Below are 25,882 nucleotides of genomic sequence, written 5' to 3'. Positions count from 1 at the left end.
TGTTTCCCCACGGCAATATTTTTGCAAGTGCACTATTGCTGTGGCACCGCCCAGAACGACTGTGATTGGTTGAAAGAAATACAAGCAGCTGGGGCGTTTTTGTCTCCAATCTTAAAGTGAGAGTCGGCCCAGCCAGACCTTTCTTTTCTTGAGAAAGGTCTGGTGAGCGAGACTACCACCCTGGTAGATACGCCCCTGTTGACAGCATCCATTGGTTTGCTGACTCCCATTCTGAAGCCTCAAGTTTGTTTATTTGCCCCTTGCCATTCTGTTTTTTAAGAGCTAGAAGTGTCCATGTTTGAATGAGAGGGTGGAGCCAATCCTAAAGCTGGGTTTTAGTTACCTGAGAATAAGCCGTTTATATCTACATAGGGAGCAAGTCCTCTTCCACAGAGTCTGCCATGTTGTTTCACAATAACCCTGAATGGACAAACGAAACACTGCCTCTAGACAGGGCCATTAGTGTTTGGGAAGGTAGCTGGGGTAGCTCGGCATTTTCACCCCGGTAGATCTGCCCCTATTGATGACACCCATTGGTTTGTTGACTCCCGTTTTGAAGCCTTGTGTTTGGTATTTTGGCCATCACCATCTTGGTTTTTTAGACCCATTACTGACCGTATTTGGACGAGAAGGTGGGGCTAATACTACAGCTAGCTGCTAGCTTGGTTAGCACAGTGCATTTACAGCTATGATAAACTGTGATAATACTAATGCTAGTGCTACTTAAGTTAAAAAAACATTAAAACAAAATGGACTTACTGGATCTGATTTCTTGAAGGGTTTTAAGTACAACCACTGAAGTTTGTTTAGGCGACCAAAAAATTACAAATAACCTTCATAAGCTGAGAACACACTGAAATAGTGACAGCTACGCAGATACTCAGTGAATCTGGGGTTACACCATGGTTGCATTACAGCTGTGGTAGCGACTTGTCAACGCATAGCACCCACCTGTCACTTAAACCGCCCATGCCTTTAATTATGCATAACTTTAAGCCTTAATGACATTCAAACAGGTGAGTTATATAAACCTTAAAAAAACAAACAGGTGGATTTTACCATATCATCAACAGATGTGTTCTACTATTTCTTTTGATGACAAAGTAAACACCGATGAATTAACCATCAGAAACCTGTTGCATGAAGAGGTTGTGCACGACCATCCTGACCAAGAGCTGCTGTGACACATCATGTAATTTAACTGTCCATCCTCAAACCAGCAGGGACAAACAGCCACTCTTCAACTTGTTGATATGAATAATCCCATAATTGAAACAATCTGGTTCAAATTGCAGTGGGGGCTGCCATTGAGGAGCCAATAACAGAGTCAACAGGAATCAAAAACACTTATTCCATAAAAGTACAGTTATTGTCATGTGGAGGGCTGCAATGCACATAAACAGCCATTAAGCCAGGGTGGAGGTTATGAGCGTGGAGGGACGTGCACAGAAATAAACATTTGTCTTTTGTTTCTTAAGTTAAAGAAGGTGTATGTGACCTTAGCGTCGCCCCTCTAATTATCTGCTGCACAGCACGAAGAGGAGCAGCTCACTGTTGGTGTGACAGCCAATGTGAGCACATCAGTGAGACTTCAGTCCAAATGTCGAGATAAACTCTGACCAATGACAACATACACGAGCGTGTACAAGGTCAAAGTCATTGTGTACGCAAATTAAATGAAAATGCAAAGCAGAGTCCAACAGTTTCTCCTCTGTCTGGTGATGCAAATCAGCAGAGTAGGATGAGGACGGAGAATAAAACCCCCTCAGGGCCAAACAAGCAGTGCACCATCTGAAATATGAACCCAAGAAACATGTCTACTGTTGTGAAGCAATGTCCTACAAAAATAAGAATAACATCTATACAAAGTGCTGAGAATAAGAGGTAATAAGAGCCGAAAAGTTAAGAGCAGCATAACAGTCTCAGCTTCTGTTTACAGTCAGATATTTCTTAGTGTTCTGGGAGTCTTTTGTGAGCGAGACAGTGATGATGGGGAAAGATACACGAGAGAAGGGGGTGACTGGCCTCCAGCTGTGAGCACGTTTATGACAATGACCTCATCTGTGACTCAAAACTGCAAAACAGACACGGTCATGAAGTGTAGGAGGACACAGCACCTGTTTATCTGTGTATTGGGCTATTCAGAATCAGAAATACGTTATTGATCCCTGAGGGGAAACTGTTATTCATCATAGTCGCTCCGATGTAAGGAAGAGAGAATTAGGCTATAAGAAGCAAGAATAAGAGTATGAAATAGAAGTATGTAAATAATAATAGAGATGCACGATACATGTTGGGCTGATAAATTATTCCATTAATTAAAATCATAGCCGATAAACAGCACCGATAACACAATGCCAAACTGCTTTCATTGACTTAACAAGGACAGCATCTACACACCTGACACAGTTGGTGGCCCTACATGTACCTTTACACTTTATATTTGCGAGCTGCCAATAAACACAGAGAACAACAACTACAGCGCGCTGTCTAGAGGGCAAAACATGTCGCGGTGTGGATGTCTTTCACAGTTCCAGAGGAAGACAACAGGATTGCGCCGAGGGTCTGATCTCCGACCGCCCAACACCCCGCCAGATTAAACAGGTTAGACACATTCACACTCCGTGAGCGCCACGTTCTTATGCTAGTGCTTTGACTAATAAATCTATCACAAATTAGGTTATATATCAAGAATTATTTGGAGGAACCAAGCAATTCTTCATAAAATAAAACATACAGGGCCTCTATATAACCCAAATGGAATAATTCTTTGTCTCATAACCACATTTTCCTGCAGCTGCAACAATTTGGCAGTCAAATCAGGCTCCTGAGATCAAGTCGCTGAATAGTCCGCTAACTGCGGGTTGAACTGAATTTAGGCCTCAGATAAAAAAAATTCACATTTTCACAGAGATTTAAAATCTTTTTGTCATTACAATATCCAATAACTACACCTCTCATGCTGCTGACAGCACACCTATGGACTCATGGGAAATGTAGTTGTTAAAGATGAGGTGATCCAGTTTTACTGTAGGGCTTCAACTAGTGATTATTTTCAGTGTTGGTTCATCTACATATTATTTTCTCATGTAATTGTTTGGTCTATAAAATCAGAAAAAACTGAAAAATGCCCAGAACAATGTCTTAGAACCTTTATAAAACCCAAATCTACTATACTACAACAGCCTACTGTATTCTGTCCACTAAAGCCTGATTTATGGTCCTGCGTTAAATCAACGACGTCGCTACATCGTAGGGTACATGGCTACGCAGAAGGCTCTCCGTAGCCCCTGGCGTAGCCTGACATGCACCTCCCCAAAAATGTAACTACACGTCGAGGCGACGCAGACCCAGCGCAGACCGGGAGGGCTGTGATTGGTTTGCTTGGTAGCAACGCATTTCCGGTTCCGTATTTCCAGATTGCGCCATCCCCGCCATCTTTAAACATCTTCTGTTGCGATGTAGATGTTGCAGTATTAAGGCCCATTTATACTCAACGTTCGATACGGATACGGACGGAGCCGTCTGTCCATGCTCCGTGTTCATTTCTCTGTGACCGGAAAAGCCGGAAACTAAACCAAGAATCAACTAGAGACGACGATAACCATTCAGGAAAGGAACAAAGCCTCCTACCGCTCTGGCGGTGAATTGCACCGCGACGAAATGGAGTGACGGAGAAGTTCGAAGGGTTCATGACGGCGTCACGGCAACGACGTAGGTACATCGTAGGTACGCCGCAGGACCATAAATCAGGCTTAAGGAGAGCAACACATCTCCACATCTGAGAGGCTGGAGCAGGTTCTTCTATCATATATGATTCAAGAAAGCCATAAACAACTAATAAACTGCAAAGAAAAATGTTGCAGAATAATTTATTATGCAAACTGTTTCAGCCCTGTTTTACTATCCACTATAGTGCTAGATACTCACCATACGAAGAGCAATTTGAAAACAACTATATCAAAAAAACCATCATGTTGGATGTCTTCCATCGACAATGCCTCAGAACCATCTTGAGGATCTCATGGCGAGACCACATCACCAACGATGAGGTGATGAGAAGGGCAGGGGTGGTGCTACTGTCTGACATGGTCTCTGACAGGGGAAAAAGAATGGCTGGACACGTACTCCCACTGCCAAGAGAGAGACGAGCGAGTGTGGCAATGGACTGGGTGCCTGAGGGCAGCAAGAGGAAGAGAGGGAGGCCAAAGAAGACGTGGAGACAGACGTTTAAGGAAGACCTAAGCGAGATGGGTGTTAGCTGGCATGGTGCAAGGAGGGTTGCCAGGGACTGGCGCAAGTGGAAGGGACTCATCGCAGAATGTTCCAGTAGGTGAGGTTTCTCTTATTCACATGTATTGGACGTGTCCGAGCCTTGAAAAATACTGGAGGGATGTTTTCCAAACCTGATCCTCAATCCTCAACTTTGACCTTAACCCAACCCCTGGTCGCCCTCCCTGGCACCACCAGAGAGGATGATGTACACCTCACTCCGATACAATGACGTACACTTTCCTTCGTCTCTCTACTGGCCAGATGGGCGGTAAACAAATGGAGGGATGCTGCCCTGCCCACCCATGCCCAGTGTCTGAGGGACACTATGTCCTGCCTCAGTCTTGAAAAGATACGCTACTCAGTTTATAACTCAGATAAACATATTCCAAAAGGTTTGCGGCCTCTTTCTGAAACACTGGAGTTCACAGTTAAACTTTAGATTTTGTGTTTGTTTCTTGTTCTTGGTGCTTTTGTCAGTGTGTACTCTGATAAAGTACCCCATCATTCTGATCCTGCCTTTTACATTGGCATCTCTCCTTCTCTCTTTTAATATTGAGCCTGACTTTCAGCTCATTTTTTGTACCATTCAGGAGATGGAGGAGCGTCCTACTGACAATATTCCGGCTGTTATCAGGGGTTAGTGGAATGGGGAGGATTGTGATTGGATTTCATGCTTTGTTCCCCGTCATGTATATGCTTAAAGTTTGATACCTGATTATGCATTGTGTAATCTTGTTAAAATTGAATACAAATATTCTTGATAACAAAAAGAAAATACACTGAAGACAAACAGATAGAAGAGCAGAAGGTAACCTGGAAGTGACGCTGGAGGTAGCAGCGTTCAGATATCAAAGGTTCAATATTCTTTTTCTTATTCCTATTGCACATCTGTGGCAGCTCTGGTAATTGTACATAAAATGAAAAAGGCATTTTTGTGTCATAAGACCTGTAAGTGCTCCCTGCTGAAGTAAGCTCCTACAGGAAGTGAAGTACAGATATGAAGAGATGTAACAAAGGACATTATCTGTCAGACACCAGGAAGACGACTGCACCAGCGCTTGATTTGTTTTCCCATTACAGTCTCTCAAACGTCACAATCAACCAGAGGAAAAAAAACAGGCTGCATTACAAAGCAGAGCAGTATTTACTGTGGCACAACCTGCCGTCTGTGAGCAGTTACAGTGAGAGTTACCACCAGAGCCATGAAAAAGTTATTACAGAGCCTGACGTGTTAGCCATATCAAAAGCAGCACAGGGCCTTCATAAAACATGTAAAGGTTGTCGTGCAAATAATATTAAAATGAGCTGCGGCATTGCACAAGAAGCTGGGACAATTATTCCTGAGCTGTTGGAGAGAAAAAAGGAGAATAAAACAACAGCAGAGCGAAAACTGTGACCTCGGAGTGCCATCAGGAAAAGGCAGAAATGCAAAGAGTGGAAAAGAGAAAGGAAATTACTGCCGGGAAAAAAGTGGAACAATGGAGAGACAGTCTGAAGAAGGAAGTCTGAACTGTAACAAGCCACAAGCCAGGCGACACACACACACACACACACACACACACACTGTGGCATACCCAGATTACACCAGTCTAGTCAGGCTCGAGTGCTGAAGCAGGAAACCTAAACACTCCAGTATTTTCAGATTAAACTTCCACAAGTCTGTTAAAGAAAACTATCTTACCACAAGGTCCATTTAGTAGCTGCTCTGGAGCTTTCGATCTTATCGCTTCACCTTCACCAGCAGGTGGGAGTTGGTCCAGTTGTTTTGAATTGTAGATGTTCACATTTCAAAATGTGATGTGATCAAAAATACAGGAGCAGCTACTTGACAGCTTTAACATATCGACCAAAGTGACCAAATACCAAGTAGTATCAAAACGTCTACATCCGAGGGGTCTGATCCTGGACTGTCCCGACTCCCCATCGGATCAACAAACGCTCCGTTTCGGCCGTCTCCGGGGCTGCTCTCCTCCCGGCAAGTGTGTCCAGTTAGCACGAGCTAACAAAGCAGCAGTAGCTAACATCCAACACTAAACGGGCCCAATATACCTAAACAGACACCAAAACAGCTCAGCTCTGTCGTTAAATCCATAAATAACTGTGAGGTACCATTAGCATTTTGATGCTAAAAGTTAGCACATCCTCGGCACAGACCTCACACTTATGGAGCAGTAGCTACAACCTATAATACAGTCTGTGGTGTGATGAAGTCAAGTACGTTGTATTTGACAGAGTTGGCAGTTCAGTGTGCCGAGATGCCACTAAAGCGTTCAAAAGTATCTACACTACACGCCACTCCATTTACACTGAATGAGGTATATTATTAGCACTGGTATCACTTTAAGGGAACTGGTATTGGTACTGGTAATGTCATTTTTTAAATGATAATCAGACTTGGTGGTGAGACTGTTTTCTAAACTGATATACCATGTGTCATGGGTCCATTCTGAATGGACAGTAAGTGACTCGCAAACATGTCGAGTTTGTAAAAAACATCCCTCATTTTCAAGTGCAGTGAATTTCCAGCACAGAGCTTTTATTGTGAAGTACCGTTACCTGCTGTAGAGTGAGAGACTAACAGAAGAGACAGTTAAGTACCTCAATGATGTGGACAAACAAGAATGATGCTGAATGTCTAAATAAAACATGTGGTTCGACAGTTTTCTTAAATGCTGAAGAATGAACCTGGAACCGCAGCTTTAAAACCATCATGAGACGTTTTCGAACCAAACAGTTCTGGGAACTCCCCAGGAGGGACTGCCTACTGGGAAGCTCCTCCAAGACCGACATCCCATCAAGACATTTTTCTGTTTCCATTTGAAACACCAATACGAACGCTGGCGTGACATAAGCCAGCTGGTAGTTGGAGTAGCAACGTCACTTCTGTGTGACATAAAACGTCACTTCTATTGTCCGTGTTTTTAGCGTTAGGTTTTATCGTCAGTGTTTTCCGTTGACTGCTGTTTGGTTGCCAGTGCTGCGTTGGCTCATATGTTCAATCAATCAAGGTTATGCCTTGCTTTTAATAAAGCTATTAAATGGTCCTCAGAAGGAGATTGTTTCTCAAATGCTGCTGAAGCATGAACTCTGAACCTCAGCTTTAAAACAAACATGGACAAAAAAAATCATTCAAGTGCAAAAAATCTGAACATCTACACTTCAATGCAAACTTGTGATATGACAGAAAGCTCCGGAGGTGCTACTAAATGGACCTTATGAGTCTTTTTTTGGTGGAATATGTCTCAAAGTACTTTTCTATCTGAGAAAATGTGGATATTTTGAATGCCTCTCAGCAGCATTTCTCAGTGGATGTTTGCTTGATATTTTTACGAGCACTTTCTTGGCGAGCTACCTGCTGTCAGAGATCATGTGATCTGATTAAAAGCTCCACAACAGCTGCTAAATGGGCCTTGCGGTGAGACTTTTTTCCTTAACTGTTGTTTCCAAGGTCAAAAATAAACTTTAGAGCCTGCACGCATCAGAAATTCCTCGAGTGCAAATATGAAAAAAAGAGCATATACATTTCCACGAAAGTAGGACAATCATCTATCTGTGGACGGACAAAGATCACGTGATCTGATGTAAAGCTCCACAACAGCCACTGAGTGGCCCTTGTGAAGACACAGACAACTTGACAGTGGCATTAACCTGCAATAATAGACACCAGTAATACTCAACACAAACATATCAAAGCATCAAATGAGGAAAATAAAGTGCTGAGCTATGAGCTAAACCAACCAAACCACATTCATGAAATCATTAATTTAACCCAGAGCACCGTGTAGCCTTTCTACAGATGTCTTCTTTTGTGATGACCGACACTTTAACGTCCTAATAGTTCATCAAAAGACCAAGAGCTGAGGTTTCTAGTCTCTGTTTTTGTTTTTCGGTGGTGAACAGAGACCAGACAAGACATCTGGTCCCAGATTAGACCAGTGTGTTTAAGACAGGCTTAAGACTCTGGTGGCCTGGAACATTGAAGGGTTCCAGACTCAACCAATTACGGCTGCTAAACTTTAACTCCATGCTTACTTCACTTACTGTATGAACCCATGAAGTGCCAACAATGCATGCATCACACATATAATGCCAGTGATAGAGAACCAACCCTTATGGACGACCAATTTTGTGTTCTTTAATTGATAAGGTCAAATTTTAAAGCAAAACTCCCAAAATTCACTGGTACCAATTTCTTAAATGTGCTGTATTGGTCTCCGGTTACTGCAAACTCATTCCCTTTGGGCTTTAGGACCAAAACAAACCCTTTAAACATGCCTGCTTGGGGATATAATAGTTGGTTGCAGCCCTAGGAGAGTCCAAATATTAAAATTCTCCACTTTGATGTGAATTATGAGCTGGGAAACAGAGAGGAGAGAGCACAGATGGCAGGCCTGGGGGGGAAAATACAATAAAATAGTGTTGGTTGGAGATTTACAAGAGCTAATATCTATCATCTGAGTGTATGCTGAGCTGTACCAACCCTTCATCAGATCAGAGTGTACTGTCCTCCTCTCTAACTAAAATACCACTGCCTCCAGCTGAGATAATTGCTCAGGTCACTTGCCAAATCCAGCCATTAACTTTGATGACTGGAGGGAGGGGAGGGGGCATTAAACAAAGATCTGGTGCCTGAGGATCAAAGTCATCTTGCCTTCCTATCTGAGTGCACAGAGTGACTTACACAAGGTGTTTCTCTACAGAACAAAGAGTCCAGGTGACTCAGTTTAAAGTGAGTGTGCAGCAGCTTGGTGTTAATATGGAGAAGGTGATCAATACAGATGACTTCACTTACTGAGTCGTAATCTGAGACCAAGCCAGCTCCTTGGTGGCGATTTGTGCAGGACTGAATTCATGCTCCACTTGTTTGGCACCATCTATGCAGGCAAAAAAATCCCCTGCACGGACACCAGCTCCTCACAGGTCCGTGTGTCGGTGTGCGTGCTGCAGGCTCCAATGCTAATCACCCAGAGATGTTTAATTAGCACGCTTCTCTATGGCATTTTCTTCCCATTTCTGTGGTCGGCTTCCTCCAAAAAAAAAAAAAGACGCCTGAGCCCGGTGGAGATCTGTCTGTGGTGGTGGCAGCAACAAAGCTGCAGCTCACATCGCGGTGAATGCACGGAAAAGTGTGGCAAAAACGCATCCACGAAAAAGTTAACACACATGTAACAAGCTGTGAGACACAGCTGCAAGTTGGAGTCCGAGCTAAGCTGGAAATAACCTGTTGCTGGCTGCACACATGCGAAGAAGAAACCTCCTCGACGTCCAAACGTCTGTTGGTGAAGCTCGCTCGGTGCACGAGTGGGGTCCAGAAACAGACAAAAAAACCTCCTCCAGATGATTTAAAGAAGTAAATCCACAGATGGACCCCCTTCTGGGAACTTTACACACCGTGCTGCTGGAGTTAAACACATTTTGTCCGCTGCTTCGCCTCGCCGTCCTCTCCGATCCACCATCGGCTCTCCATTCATTCACACAACCTGGATCCCACAAAGACCAGATGCAGTTTGGCTCTGCAGTGGCGCCGTGTGGCCGCCGGAGGCGCCACAGAGGCACAACAACCACAGTCCATTCATTTTCTAAGTGACATCCAGATGTCTGTCAGCCGAGGTATTTCTGGAAACAGTCAAAAAGAGGCACAACATTAGCCAAAATGTCCGCCATTATCCAGAAGTAGAAAGAAACACATTTACTCAAGAACACGGTTGAAGTGCTTGAACTTAGTTTTCTTTTTTCTTGTACTTCATACTTCTACACTACAGTTCACAGTCGAATATTGTAGGGGAGACCGGGGTTGGTTGTCACACAGGTTGGTTGTCACAGTGCTTGTGACAAATTATGGTGTATTATAAAATAAGATTAAACTTCATTGATTTCCATGGGAACTTCACAAGCTCCACAGCAGATAAAGTACATATAAAGCTCCATATTTACCAGCTGCACCAACTAATGTAATGTATTGTGATGCCCACATTTTAACAAAGCTTATACAGTACAGGCCAAAAGTTTGGACACACCTTCTCATTCAATGCGTTTTCTTTATTTTCATGACTATTTACATTGTAGATTCTCACTGAAGGCATCAAAACTATGAATGAACACATGTGGAGTTATGTACTTAACAAAAAAGGTGAAATAACTGAAAACATGTTTTATATTCTAGTTTCTTCAAAATAGCCACCCTTTGCTCTGATTACTGCTTTGCACACTCTTGGCATTCTCTCCATGAGCTTCAAGAGGTAGTCACCTGAAATGGTTTCCACTTCACAGGTGTGCCTTATCAGGGTTAATTAGTGGAATTTCTTCCTTTATCAATGGGGTTGGGACCATCAGTTGTGTTGTGCAGAAGTCAGGTTAATACACAGCCGACAGCCCTATTGGACAACTGTTAAAATTCATGTTATGGCAAGAACCAATCAGCTAACTAAAGAAAAACGAGTGGCCATCATTACTTTAAGAAATGAAGGTCAGTCAGTCCGGAAAATTGCAAAAACTTTAAATGTGTCCCCAAGTGGAGTCGCAAAAACCATCAAGCGCTACAACGAAACTGGCACACATGAGGACCGACCCAGGAAAGGAAGACCAAGAGTCACCTCTGCTTCTGAGGATAAGTTCATCCGAGTCACCAGCCTCAGAAATCGCAAGTTAACAGCAGCTCAGATCAGAGACCAGATGAATACCACACAGAGTTCTAGCAGCAGACCCATCTCTAGAACAACTGTTAAGAGGAGACTGCGCGAATCAGGCCTTCATGGTCAAATAGCTGCTAGGAAACCACTGCTAAGGAGAGGCAACAAGCAGAAGAGATTTGTTTGGGCCAAGAAACACAAGGAATGGACATTAGACCAGTGAAAATCTGTGCTTTGGTCTGATGAGTCCAAATTTGAGATCTTTGGTTCCAACCGCCGTGTCTTTGTGAGACGCAGAAAAGGTGAATGGATGGATTCCACATGCCTGGTTCCCACTGTGAAGCATGGAGGAGGAGGTGTGATGGTGTGGGGGTGTTTTGCTGGTGACACTGTTGGGGATTTATTCAAAATTGAAGGCACACTGAACCAGCATGGCTACCACAGCATCCTGCAGCAACATGCCATCCCATCCGGTTTGCGTTTAGTTGGACGATCATTTATTTTTTAACAGGACAATGACCCCAAACACACCTCCAGGCTGTGTAAGGGCTATTTGACCAAGAAGGAGAGTGATGGAGTGCTGCGGCAGATGACCTGGCCTCCACAGTCACCGGACCTGAACCCAATGGAGATGGTTTGGGGTGAGCTGGACCGCAGAGTGAAGGCAAAGGGGCCAACAAGTGCTAAACACCTCTGGGAACTCCTTCAAGACTGTTGGAAAACCATTTCAGGTGACTACCTCTTGAAGCTCATGGAGAGAATGCCAAGAGTGTGCAAAGCAGTAATCAGAGCAAAGGGTGGCTATTTTGAAGAAACTAGAATATAAAACATGTTTTCAGTTATTTCACCTTTTTTATAATAAATAAATAAATAAATAAATAAATAATAAATAAATAAATAAATAAATAAAAAATAAATAAATAAAGAAAGAAAGAAAACGCATTGAATGAGAAGGTGTGTCCAAACTTTTGGCCTGTACTGTATACACTGATCAGCCAAAACATTAAAACCACTGACAGGTGAAGTGAGTAGCATTGATTGTTTTGTTACAGTGCAATGTTCTGCTGGGAGACCTTTGGTCCTGGCATTCATGTGGATGCCACAGACATCCTCCACCACCCAAACACTGCTGTGGGCTAACCCTTCCTCACAGCAATGGTACTCCCTTATAGCAGTGGCCCCCCAGCATAAAAATGTGCCATGCCACACCACAGAAACAGCCCAGCAAGCATTTTTTGGTTTAAAAAATGTCTAATAGCCGTCTACATGAAGACCTGACGTCTAGGCTAAATCACGGCTGAATTTGGGCTGTCAGTGAAAATTTGGTAGACGTCTAACCATAGCCAAAGTGTAGACGTCATCAATTATATGGCTATGTATGGCTATCGTTGACTCTCCATATGTGATTGAATATGATACCGCACGCCATCTGCAATGGCGAAAATTACATTTAATCAATTTCAAAATTAAATCAGCTAGATTTGGGTTACATGTAGCTAGACTAAATTGGCGCTAAATATAGCCAGTACGTTTAAATCACGACTATTGCTTGCTGGGAGCTCAGGAATGGCCTGAGGAACGTGACAAAAAGCTCAAGGTGTCAACCTGGCCTCCAAATCTCCCACACCCTAATCTGATTGAGCATCTTGGGAAGTGCTGGTGCCCCATCCCACAACTGACAGGTCTTGAATGATCCGAAGCCAGCACCCCGGTGCCAGACACCACAGGACACCTTGCAGAGGTCATGTGTCCATGCCTTGACATGTCAGAGTAAAGTCAGATCCAGGGAGGCCCCACCGTGGATCAGGGGGTACCTTTGAGGTACCAGCACATCCCATGGATGCTCAATCAGATTTGGATCTTGGGAATCTGGAGGCCAGGTCGACACCTTTAGCTCTTTGTCACGTTTCTCGGCCGATCCTGAGCAGTTTTAGTGATGTGGCATGGCTCATTTTTCTGCTGGGGGGCCACTGCCATCAGGGGGTACCGTTGCCATGAGTGGTTTACTTAGCCCAGCCGTGTTTGGGTGGGTGGAGGACGTCAAGTGGCATCCACATGAATGCCAGGACCCAAGATTTCCCAGCAGGACATTGCATTGTAACAAGATGATCAATGTTACTCACTTCACCCACCGCTGGTGTTAATGTTTTGGCTGATCGGTATATAAAACACAGTATAGGCTACATTTATTCAAGACCAAGTTTGAAGTACTTGTATTTAGGTCTATTTGTTAACCTTAACTCCTTCACAGATTCAGACAATTAATACGAAATATAATCAACATTTAATAATACATTTCAATGCTAATACGTATGTACTTTTAATTGACCAATATTTTAAATGTAGTACTTGGTCTTGTAACAGTATTTCTACACTGAAAGACAGCCTCTTATTTCTGACAAATGTTGAGTTTGACAGTTGAGATGACAACTGTTGCTAACGGATTTTAGCTGTAGCTAGCTAGTGTAAGCTAACGCTAATGCTAAAATGTTTTTAGTTGGTTGAAAACTGTGTCCAGCTGATGTTTAAATGTTTCTAGCTTATTTGTTTAAAAATATTTAAGAGTAAAAATATGAACATGATGGCTACACACATGATATAATGCTAAAAGACTGAGGTTAAAGTGTAATAGTCGATCATCTCTGTTGAAGACATGGAAATATGTAACAGGGTCAATTTAACAGCAGTAATGTGTAACAAAGTCAAATGTACATTTGTAATATTAATTATTATAACAAAATTAGTTTCACTTATTACTACCTGACACACCTAGGCCTCTATAGTCAATATGTGCAACGTTTGATACTCAGTTTCTGTACCCCTATGTTCTCCTTTGGGGGCAGGGATACGTTAACGTTACCTCTCCCGTTTTGCCGTTGTGCTCAATGGGAGAGGTAAGCGACATCTCTCTCATAGTAATTTCCATGTTTTAGTGTTGTTAAGCTGTTTATAAGTTCATTTTACGCTAACATATTCCTGTGTCACTTAATTTGTGTCGGGGCTCGAATTACATGGTCGTAATTGACAGAGGATTTTGTTTTCACCTCCTGCTGTCAGGTTTTCTGTGTTTTATCGTACATAACTGAATGTAACATGGCCGCCATTTTGCTGTTGTGCTCGAATTTATGTGGTCGTATTTGACTTGCAAGGTAATGAAGGAATGGACAAATGATTTGAGGTAGTTAACGTGTTTTATATATCCAAAAAACTTCTATGACAATGAACTGCTTGGTAACCAGACCAGGCGCCTAATTGAGACAGACGTTTATTTGTCAAAATGTGTAGCTACACCGGGCTAGAAAGAGGCTGAAGGTTTAATTGGGACTAGGCTCTTCATTAAAGTTTTACGGTACACACAAAGTAATTAAAATGAGCCCCACCAGCAACAGCAAGAACAAGTGATGTAATGTTGATGTACATATTAATGCTTCAGTTATTATAATGCAAAAAATATGGGCTACAATATTCTGGATTAGGCCATTCTTCAAAATGAGTACTTTTACTTTTGGTACTTTATGTATTCTTTGATGTCCATATTTTTATACTTTTATTTGAGTAACATTTTGAATGTAGGACTTTCACTTATAACAGAGTAAGGTTAAACATCTTCAAAGAACTCAACCATACAGCACTTAAGATAAAAAAAAACATTGTTACACATCATTCGACAGAAAATAAATTATGATACATAGTATTGAAAGTTAGCCACGGAAGATTACTGTAACAATTGATTTCATTACACGCAACATATTCCTTGACTTTTCCAAAACTTTAAAGAATTTTACTAATTCCAGGACTTTCTCAGGTCTGGAAACAGTTTCTGTTACTCCGTTAGGCACTGGTTTTGCTTTTCCTCCATGAAAACAGGTCTTATGTTATATATTTTGCCAGATATTTAATACTCTATTGTTTTTATAACTGGGTCCAGTGAGTGACCCTGACCTGGGTTGGGTTCGTCTGGTAGTCACTGGTTGTGAAAGTTGAATGTGTTCCTACACCTCTCAGCTGTATTGGCCAGATCCTTGGCCCAGAGGAAAGTGGTCAGGGATCTGGCCAATGCAGCTAAGACGTGCAGTCTGTGGCTGAAAAGAAAGGGTCCCGTCTGCGCCCCGAGGTGACACACACCCAGGCCTGATCATCCTGTGGTGAGCTTCCCTCAGCGGAGGGTGTCTTGCGATTAAGGTTGAAACACTCAATGATGTTGAGGTGCACAACTGATGATGCGTCAGGGGATGACTCTGCCGGGTGGTCATGACCGAAACACCTATGCTTTGAAATGCCAGGGATTGTAACACCAAGTCGTAACTGATGAATCTGTAATTTGCAGCATTCTCTGGCACAATATTTTCCTTCGAGATAAATAAAGTTCTATTGAATTGAAAATGAGATTGTGAAATTCTATGGCTTTTCCAGGTTTTCCAAAGCTGTGGGAACCCTGTGATACACAAGGCTTGGAGTGAACTCAGAGCAAAACAACTGATATTTCTGCATGACTCTGACTGTTGGCAGGTGTTCGCAATACTTTTAAAGACTGTAAATACATCACAGATTCTGCCAGGAGCATCAGAATTTAAAATATAGTGCGTGTGTCTTGTTCTTGGAAATCTAGAGGCTGGAAGCTGGGTTTGGCATCTCAGTTTATAAAATGACTTATTCATCGAAATAGTTGCCAGTTAATTTTCAGGCAATCAACTAATCCTGATTTGATTATCTTTCTAACTTTGATGCCAGATAACAAGAGGTAAGTTTAACATCAAAAGAACTATATGTCACAGAAGAAGTCTGAAGTTTTTGCTTGCTTGTTTCAGAATAAATTATATTATAGATGTGTTTTATAGTGTCTGATCACTCAGATTCATGCAGGCCGTCCAGTGGCACCTCTACAGTGGGATTTGTCTTTGCTTTGCATGTCGTCTATGGGAAAACATCTGACCCGACAAAGCCAAAACAATGACTCTGCCAAAATGTAGCTGTGTTGTGTTTGTGTGCTCCCACCCTCAATAAAGAGGCGGGGAGCAGCGAACAAAGAAAAGCCAGGGGGCAGAGAGGGGACGTTAAAACAGCCCACTTAACAAATTAGCAATTCCTCACTGTGTGAGTGGATGTTTACGACCGAGCACTCCGTCAATCCTTACAGTCAGATAATTTAAGGGTCCGTCTACATGACAGATACAAGTGGCTCAGATGAGGTTTGTAATTTCTGTAAATGAGTCTTGATTTGATTTTAAAACCATTATGAAAGATTAAAGTTGCTCAGTATTAAAGGCCAGTGTCTCGGCAGTTTTTATTACTGCCCTTGAGACTTTTTTTTAAAATTAACATCTGCTGTTGTTCAAAGACAAATGTCTACATACATTTGCTGCCCCCTTGAGGTCCAAAAGGTAGCACCAAGAAACAAAACTGGCTTTGAATCTGATGTTTTATACCTCAAATAAGTCTAGATAAGAAATTGTAAACATTTACAAAACATCTGGAAAGTGCTGGAACACTTTTGTGTCACTTAAACACAAACCAAATGTACAACAGTGAATGCAGAATTAGCCTGTACTAACAATAGAGCCACTTTTGCTGTCATGAAAACACAATACTGACAAAATAAGCTTTGGATTCATAGAAAATGTGAAGCATAAGATCGTTTTTAACTCTGCTCTGCCCTGTTCTTTACTTAAATGTTGGATTTAAGCATAAACGACGTGAAAAGTCTTGGCAGTGGGCATTCATCCAATAATACAGCAACAAAACTACTGTCTGAATCAGGGTGTACACCTGTGATTAACTGGTTAAATGACCAAAGACTTGTTGAAATCTACATGGATCCGTTTGTCAGTCAGTGTGCAGTGTAGTCCTGGGGACATTTCAGTCCCCAGAAGTAGCTGCAGAATCAGTGCTCCTTGTTTTCATGCTGCTCTTCAGGGTAAAATCATTACACAACGTCAAGTCATCCTGTCCCCTTGGTGAAGCTGTCTGCAACTGCCCAGACGAAAAGAGACTTTGCTCAAGACAAGCTTTCTGCGTTACAGCTCAAAGTATCTTAATACAACAGTCTCTGACTTTTGTTTGGTATCTACCTTTGGCAAAGAAATGTTTTGTCAATCTGTTGTTAGCACAGTTAGCATGCATTAGTTCGGAGCACAATCTTGGTTTGTTTACTGTATTAGGCCCGTTTCCACCGAGCAGTACCATACAATTCGGTACGCTTTTTTTCTGTTTTCACTGTGAAAAGTTGTGGATGGTACCAATGGAACCGTTCTGTACCGTCCCCATGTTTGGTCCCCCTTCTGTTGGGGTACCTAGCACACAGATCTGGTACTAAAAGGTGGAGCTGTGAACACTGCAGTCTGATTGGTCAGTAGAGGACGGTCACTCTGCTCAGGGCTGAGTTGAGGCTGGTTTTGAGGCTCATGTAACCACGTCAACTTTGAGGTGGAACGTTTACTTATGTTACTCAAATCATAAGTTTGACGACGTGAATCCATCCACACACCTTAAATTTCAATTTGACAACTTTAACCATCACTTTCTTTTTGTCTCTCTTTGGTGTCACAGACTTTTAGTAATGAGTGGATCTTCAAACGTTTAAAAACAATATATATATAACTTTATCTCTATATATATATAGATATATCTATATCTATCTATCTATCTATATATATATATATATCTATATATATATACATATATCTATATATATATATATATATATATATATATATATATAGATATATCTATATATATATATATATATATATATATATATATATATATATATATATGCATATCTATATATATATATATATATATATATATATATATATATATATATATATACATATATATATATATATATATATATATATATATATATATATATTTATTAAGTTCGACTGGATTATGTCAAACTCAAAATGGAAGAAAAGTTATTAGCAGTCAAATATTGAATGGATGAATCTGATTTTCTGACAAACTTCTGAGTCGGGTACAACCCTAATAACTATCTGACTGTGAAACTAATATCAACACTGATTTAAAGGGCACTTAAAAGCAAGAAAAACACAATATGTGAAGTTCTTCCTCATTTAATATCTGGCAGGTTTTTGTTTTCATTTGTAGCTTTGGAATGCCGACGACAAAAAAAAGAAGAGACATCAAACAAGAGCTTTAAGTACAAAGTGTGATATTATTGTCCATGTGACAGAAAACACAGAAACTCCTTCACAGCGCCAACTAGTATACGTACAGTAGGAGGTTGTAAGACGTGGTGAGAATGCCCGGGGTTTTCAGGCCGGTAACAGGAAGGCAGCCTTCTCCTCCTGCAGAGTCTGTGATGCTGGCTGCGCTGTCAGCGTGAAGCTTGACATAAAAAAAAAACGTCCAGCTCAACCTCAGTGCTCTACATTCAAAGGCCAACACTGACTGGTTTGGCATGGTGTGCCAGTCCAGAAGGGCAAAGAGCAATAAATTGATGTTGTGTAGGAAATGTCATTGCGACCCCATTTGACTGGGTCTCATCAGTCCCTTGAAGACTCGCAACTTTCCAGCTCCAGTGAGATCAAAACTGTAGTCTGTGGTGACGTAGGGCATCTCTCCCTCAAAGCCAGGCTGAAACACAGACAAAGGTACTATGAGTCATCGTAAAGTAAGCTTTAATGTAAATTAATGTCGTCTGATGTGTGTCGTGTGATGAACAGAGCAGTCTTCTGACCTGTGTTGTGAGGATGCAGGAAGGCAGTGATATCGCCCCCAAGAGGAGACAGTTGACCTTACGAAGGATGGAGGGATCTACAGGCGTCAGCAAGAAGTACAGACCTCGCACCATGTCGATACCTCGAAGCACACCTGGAACACATCAACATATGAATAAGCTGAACCCTACTGTTGTGTTTAGGGTCTCTGGTGACCGCCTGCCATTTTTACAGCTCAAAAAAACAAGTCCCTCCAGGATTTATGCAAGGGCAGCAATTAATGCAAATTCAGTGTGCAATTCCATGCAACCTTGCAATTTAGTCTAACAATCGCAACTTCACTATACTATACTACCTATAAATATCACAACATGCATCGCAGTTTTTTAGAAAAGCCGCCATGAAATCAGGAATTTCAGGCTGCAACAATCCCAAAAACAGCCTGCGAAATCCTGGAAGCACTGTTCCCACACATGGACTTAACTTGGGTGGGCCGTCCAGGTATATTAATGGCCGCCCAAGTGTAAGTGGCAACCTATTAGGATTTTGTAGTTTCATTTGTCTTTTTAATCTGTCTGAGAGAACGACGCCACCCACAACTGATAACAAGGACAACATTAAGGGTCCTTAATACTGTTCATCTGCACACACCGCAGCGACACATACCTGGTTCAAAATATCCATTTAATTTGAGCATTCATACAAAAGCTCAGGCAGGATACGTACCGAAGCCCACACATGGGCAGATGGGAGCCTGTGACAGGAGGACTGGGCCTCCTCTGCTTGTCACCTTCTCTCCCAGGCAGCAGAGTCCCACCAGACTGGCATTGGCAGCATAAAACATGTGAGTGGGCACAACTTCGCAATGGATCACACCTAAAGCCACCGCTGTGTGGGGCACCTACGGGCCAGAGGGAGAATGGTTTGGTACTTATTAACACTTAATCTCTTAATTAGTTCAGTTGTACACAAACAGAAATGTAAAAATGGCAATTTGTAGCTTTATGGGGAGTTACATGATGGAAATATTTCTTTGGAGGGAGCAGTGACATGGCAACATGTACAGATGTCTTTCCTAAAACTCTGAACAGAGCCGTGCCTGGGCTAGCTGATTTTCCCTGCTTCCAGTATTTCAACTAAGCTAATCATGTGCTAGCTTCAGCTTCATATTTAAGTACAGACATCAACCATCTTCTAAGGTAATGATAGAAACCTGGGACTCTTAGCAACAGTACATGTGCAGCATCACGACTCTCATGTACCTGGTATGGAGTGAGGCTGTGTAGAGGTCTGACTGGTCCAGGGTCAGGAGACTGCAGCTGACTCAGGTAGGCCAGCAGTGACAGCTCTCTGTGCTCATTACTGCGCTGGTGTTTCCTGTCAGATACAGAGCACCCACAGAAAATCATGTAAAAATTAAAGTTTTTTATTTGTCATCAAGGGCTGACAGTGACAGTGATGTACTTACGCTGTTCCCTGGCGAGCTACTCCCTGAAAATCTGATTGTACAATAAGGTGAGTGTAACTTCTGGGGGGACTGTGGCTCTCTGTGAACTCGGCCAAAGCAGTCTGGGCAGGTGGGTGCGTCTGGCAGCCGTGCGCCGTCCTCAGAAACTCTGGCGTGAGGACGGGACACTGGGTGACGCCACTATGTGCGAGCTGGACGACATGTGATAACGGGAAGAAGCGGATCATGTCCACTAGCAGCTGGAACCCAAATCCTGTGGACAGCCCCAAACAAGCACATGTTCAGACACGGTTTACAATTAATATATTCTTTATAATCTTCATATTTTGTCAGGGCGAGTAGCCTCAGCTGACCTTTGACCCAGCCCATGGTGTTGATAATGACAGGAGTCTCTCTGCTCTGGGAGCGTCTGCGCCACAAGGACTTAAGAGATTCCAGGTAGCGATCTAAGTCCGTGTCACATGACGAATGACCGTAGTAGATCATGTGCTCTGGTGTGCACTGATGAGTGAAAGGAGGACCTGAAAAATAATTCAACATAAATCTAATAATCTCATTTTACACACGTAGTACAGACTTTTGTTTTAAATGCAGTCATGTTAACTTTTAATGGGTTCATATCTTATTAAATATCATTCTGGGTAGATGTTTAAAAAGCAATTATGGGGTCAGGCATTTCACCTAAAAAAGTAAATTTTACCGCAGTAATGCCTTGCCTCAGGTGCAAACAGAGCTGCTTTACCAATTAATTGATTAGTTCACTGGCTGAAAATTAATCAGCAACTATTTTAATATTCAAATGATTATTTTTTTAAGCAAAAAGACCAAACATTTGCTGGCTCAGTCTTCTCAAATAGTGAAGAGAGACTTTTTTTCCTTTGTTTATTTATATTTATTCTATTTTATTTCTATCATGAGCATTTGATCTTTTTATGGTCATATGAGAGTAAACTACAAAACTGAAAAAAATTGCTTAAAAATACAGGAATCTTGAGCGCATCTTTAGTTTCTTTCTTTCTTTATTTTTTTGCTTGTTTGTTTTTTGTCAAGTGCAACATAAAAAGATCCAAACCACTCAAAATGTCTGTACTTTAAACATGAAGCTACAGCCTGCAAGCAGTGTGGCACATGACCCTGTAATGCTAAAGTTTTTTTTTTTAAATTTCAGATTTACAGAACAACATTTAACATGTTAATTGGTGACCTTTACAGGAGCTGGTGGGCTGAGTTTGTTATAGTTGGGCAGAGAAGACTCACCGTTTCCCCTCGTTTCTCAGCAAGAAAGCAAAAGTGCATTTCCTAAAATGTTGAACTGCTTCTTTAATACTGAACAATCTTATTAATACCGCCTGAAAGGAAGCTGTGAGTCAGGTGTGTTTAATATGGCATGTCAAATACTTCAGAGTAACAAGAGGAAAAAAACTTACCCAGGAGTGGCTCTCTGACCGTCGACAAAGACAAACAACCAGCGGGAGTGAACTCTGTTTGACCGAGGTCACCTTCCAAATAATCTACACTAGTGGTGCTACAGACACAGACACAGACACAGACACCATTAGTTTCCTGATAAGTTTCCTCTAAAGACCTCTGGAGTACAACAAATGATGTAGCGCACAACATCCAACACTAGATCATGTTAAGAGGGATGCATTACAAACACAAATCAAGCATACAAAGATAAAAACATGTATCTAATGTATACAGATGAGAACTTACTGATTCAGTAAGGTATTGATGAGGGTGCGGATGAACGTTGACTTGCCCACATTCTTGGTACCACATACGAGGATGACAGCATAACCGTCCATGTCCCCTACGAATGAACAGACCAGTAATTCAGCAGGGCAGTATTAAATGTAATCAGACATGTATTACATCACATTGCTGACGTCATCCATCCATCCAATATCTTTTTGTCATTCAGAAACGCTTTGTCTGTTTCTAAATGTTTGCTATGTCTTGGAATATGGCGCCTTAACTCCTCGATTTGATCGTTTAACAATTTAAGATGCTGCATTCTTCAGCCTGTTTTATTAAGTCTAGCAATACACATGCATAAAGTGACAAGATGTTAAATAAGGACTCTAATTTCTATGTAAACGCTTTCTCCCTGTGCATGACATGAGAACCACATGTAAAACTGTCATAACATTTACAAAGTGAGGTGCACGTCTGAAAAGCGCTGACCTTTGCAGGCACTGACGACCATGTTGAGAGCATCTGCATAGCTCTTTGACATTTTGAGGCCCTCGATGTCTTTGACCAGAGGAATCATGCCCAAACCATTGAGTGGAGTGTCGAGAACAGCTGACATGAGTTCACTCTACAAACAAACAGGGAGGAAAAGCTTCTGTTACACACGTACAAGACCGACACATTAAAATGACCCACACATTAACCTGTGCGCAAATTCTGCTAATATTCTTATCTTCCACCAGTTCCACTTCTTTTACACATTAAATGTAGCTGAACTTGTTGTGATTAGAGGAATATCGACAGTGTCTTAAGGTATAAATTTCAGTGAACTAACCATCGGGGGGCTGAACAGTTCAGTGAGATCTGTGAAGCTGGATAGAAACCGTGTCAGAGGCGTCTCCATGGGCTCCAGTAGGATGATGGATGAGTTTGACCTGATCTTTTTTACCAGCTTCTTGGCTGATGCTGCAGAACACACATTCAAAAGGGTTTAAAGGACAGAACAACACAGTCCATAAAATAAAACACTCTCAGGTCAGTATTTTCTAAATATGCAGTGTCACCAATTAACAACTTCTAACCACACTAATTAACAAAGTTGGACTACTTGTGCTTTTACCTGATGGCAGATACTTTCGGAGGATGGGCGACGCCTCCATTCTGTCATCTCTGTTGTGACCAGAGCTTTCCATTGCTGTAATGGTCAGTGGACAGTGTGAGGCCGGGGAGAAGAGTGGATATGACTGCTGGCCTTCTTCAATGGTGAACCCCATCACTTCTACCCGACCGTACAGACAGGTCAAAAAGCACTTCCCACGGAAACACAGGCTCTGCAGGAAAGTGACGTCATCAGTCACAGAAACGGACTACAATTGATTAAAAAAAATGTCTTAACTGTTGCCAGATCTTTACCAAATTACCTGATCCTTCTGCATGACGAGCACTGCGTGGTTTTGCCGATCATCTCTCTCTGCACACTCGTGAAGAGCCTCTCCCTCCAGTCTACCTGGCTTTACATCTTCCATGTCACCTGAAGTCTCCACACCGTTCCTATGAATGAACTCCGAGTACTCCCTCCAGTCCTGCGAGTCCTCTGACTCGTCCATTGTAAACTCTGACCTTCCATTAGCATGCGTGTGTGATTTCTTAAATCCAGACGAAGGGGTGTTCTTCTTGGTGTTAGAGACGGACTTTGCCTTATTCTTCAGTCTCTTAACGGTGGGCTTTTTCTTCACAGTCGCCTGGTGCTCCTTCGCCATCTTCGCCATGACAGGACTCGAGTTGATGTCTGAGGAACTGATGGGAGGCCTGCACCGCTTGCCCCGAACATCCTTCCACTTCTGGGATTTAGCGTGGCCCTTAGCCTGTGCGTTTTTGTTCACCTTCATGATTCTGCAATCAAAAATTGTTCATGTGGGTGCTGATGAAAAACAAAGGGGGGAGCCTGCAAAGAGAGAGGCAAGAAAATTAGCATCTGAAAGGTTAAATGTCACAACAACGTTGGCTCAATGAAGAAAGACTGGCGATAAACTACCATTTATGTAGTAATTCAGTGATAATCAGGGGCGGTAAAAGTACTCAGATCTTTTACTTAAATACAAGTAGAAATACCACGATGTAGATATACTCTGTTACCTGGAAAAGTCCTGCAGTTAAAACTTATAGCTACAAAACATTTGCATCAAAATGTACTTAAAGGGGAACCACGCCCATTTAAAAATGTATACATGTTATTCCTATAGTCAAAGATATTCCAAAAATATTAGTAAACATGAAAACTCTCATCCAAAGACAAAAGCCACAGAGCTAAAACTCAGATTTTTTGTGTCATAAGGTGAAAATTCAGGAGCTGCTCCATAGACAATGAATGGTGAAAGGTGTTCTAGGTGACACTGACAGCACCCAGGGGAATGTTCCGAGTATATGGGCACATTTTCTGTTTCAGAGCTGAAAACACTTAATGAATAAAGCTCATTTGGGTATAAACAAGAAAACAAACATTCAGCGAAACCACAAAATCAGGCTTCTATTCATTGTCTACGGAGCAGCTCCAGACTTTACACTTGATGACAAAACGTTTGAGACTCATTTATCTGATTTCTGGCTTTGGGAGAGAGCAGCTCATGTTCACGAATATTTATCAAACTTTCCGTGGCCATAGATATAACATATTGGAGTTTTTAATTTAGATGGTGCTCCCCTTTAACTCAGTGATGACGAGAGGTGAAAGTAGAACTCACATGTTTTACTCACGTACACTCAGAATTTTAAGAGGACAAAAGTATTAGCATCAAAATATACTTAAATTATCAAAAGTAAAAGTACTTTACAAACAATACTGCTGAGTGTCTTGAGAATGTATCTGCAGATAACAATACAATCTTATATTACCCACTGTTAATATTCTGTAATTTACTGATTGATTATATAGGAGGATATAAGGCTGTCTAAGTCACTGTCTTTGTTTAAGTCTCTCCTAAAAACATACTGCTATTGGAGAACATATTCTAAATTTATCTAGTCTATTTTATTGCTCTCTTAATTCCCATTTATCATCCTGATTTGAGTTTTGGCCTTTATTTTTTTACTTTAATGACGTTTAATAACATGTAGTTTGTTTCACTTTCCCTGTGTTTTAAGTGTGTTAAGTTATATATTTGTGTTGCTAATTTGAATGTTGCAAGTAACGAGAAACTAAATAAAACTAAAGGTATTTGTAAAGATAAGGATTTGTATATTACACAAGTGTAATTTGGTTTATTTTATTGTATTGTAATTTAAATATTTGCATATGTGTTGTGAAAAATGAAGAGTCTAACTTTACAACTTTCAGTTCGCTGTGCAACCCTTTGTTAAAAACCAAACTATGTTATATATTAAATAAATGTAGTGCAGTAAAAGGTACAATAGTTGCCTCTGAATAATAATATATGTATACAGGAGCCGAAAATGAAAGTACATCAAGATTGTACTTATCGCTAAGTAGCTGTAGTAGTTGTGTAGCTGTATTGAACTAGTTTCAACCCATATAACTAATTTAATTTCTATGTTCCCAACACTGGTGATAACGGCATTTTCAATATACATTAGGCTAGCTTTATATAGCAGCAATTCGATTCAATAGCAGTAGAAAGCTAAGCTAAGCTAAGCTAAGCTAATCACGCTAGGACGTGAAACGAGCCAGCAATACATTTCGTTTCTAAAGATAAGAGGCTGACTAATAAACAAATGCAGACAACAACACATGCACCACAAAGAGGAACCGACTGTCAGACAACAATGAATTTTAAACTTGGTGTGAAGTTACCTGAGCTAATGTCCCTTATCACAGCCCTCACACAACTGACATCTATGCTAACAGCTAGCTACTGTTGTTGGATTCAAGTGGAGAAAACTTACCCCCCGCTGGTGAAAGAGAAACGCAGAAATGTGGAGACGGCTTTTAATGATATGACTAAATGATTAGCTTCTATAATTTGTGAACGTGAAGCCAAGGAGCTGGCCAACTGTTACTACAGCAATGCTAGCAGGCTAGCTTACATGTGTGAGCCACAAACAGACGCCGCCAGCGGATGGTCGACCATAGTCTCACCCGGAGTTTTATTATTTACGACGAAGTCATTAAACAGAAC

At 41.6% G+C, this 25,882-nt stretch overlaps 2 protein-coding genes across 2 annotated transcripts in view; both read right to left on the bottom strand.

The window, feature by feature from the left end:
- Nucleotides 1-9,767, bottom strand: part of plekhg5b (pleckstrin homology domain containing, family G (with RhoGef domain) member 5b) — a 110,055-nt gene extending 100,288 nt beyond the window's left edge. The window contains exon 1 of the mRNA XM_049581348.1: nt 9,068-9,767. Coding sequence (XP_049437305.1) covers nt 9,068-9,149 — 82 coding nt within the window. The 5' untranslated portion in view covers nt 9,150-9,767. The remainder of the gene's footprint in view (nt 1-9,067) is intronic.
- Nucleotides 9,768-17,967: 8,200 nt separating this feature from the next.
- Nucleotides 17,968-25,827, bottom strand: nol9 (nucleolar protein 9). Its single transcript, XM_049581384.1, has 13 exons — nt 25,650-25,827; nt 23,171-23,694; nt 22,870-23,080; nt 22,585-22,715; nt 22,242-22,377; nt 21,771-21,867; nt 21,482-21,579; nt 20,408-20,575; nt 20,055-20,307; nt 19,849-19,963; nt 19,313-19,487; nt 18,607-18,740; nt 17,968-18,503 (listed from the first exon to the last, which is right to left on the bottom strand). The coding sequence occupies exons 2-13, from the start codon at nt 23,636-23,638 to the stop codon at nt 18,384-18,386; spliced, it is 2,106 nt and encodes a 701-aa protein (XP_049437341.1). The 5' UTR covers nt 23,639-23,694; nt 25,650-25,827; the 3' UTR covers nt 17,968-18,383.
- Nucleotides 25,828-25,882: the final 55 nt, after the last annotated feature.

Source organism: Epinephelus fuscoguttatus, linkage group LG7 (assembly GCF_011397635.1).
Source record: "Epinephelus fuscoguttatus linkage group LG7, E.fuscoguttatus.final_Chr_v1".
Lineage (NCBI taxonomy): Eukaryota > Metazoa > Chordata > Actinopteri > Perciformes > Serranidae > Epinephelus > Epinephelus fuscoguttatus.
Note: the sequence above shows the minus strand (reverse complement) of the source record. Positions and strands in the feature narration are given on the sequence as shown.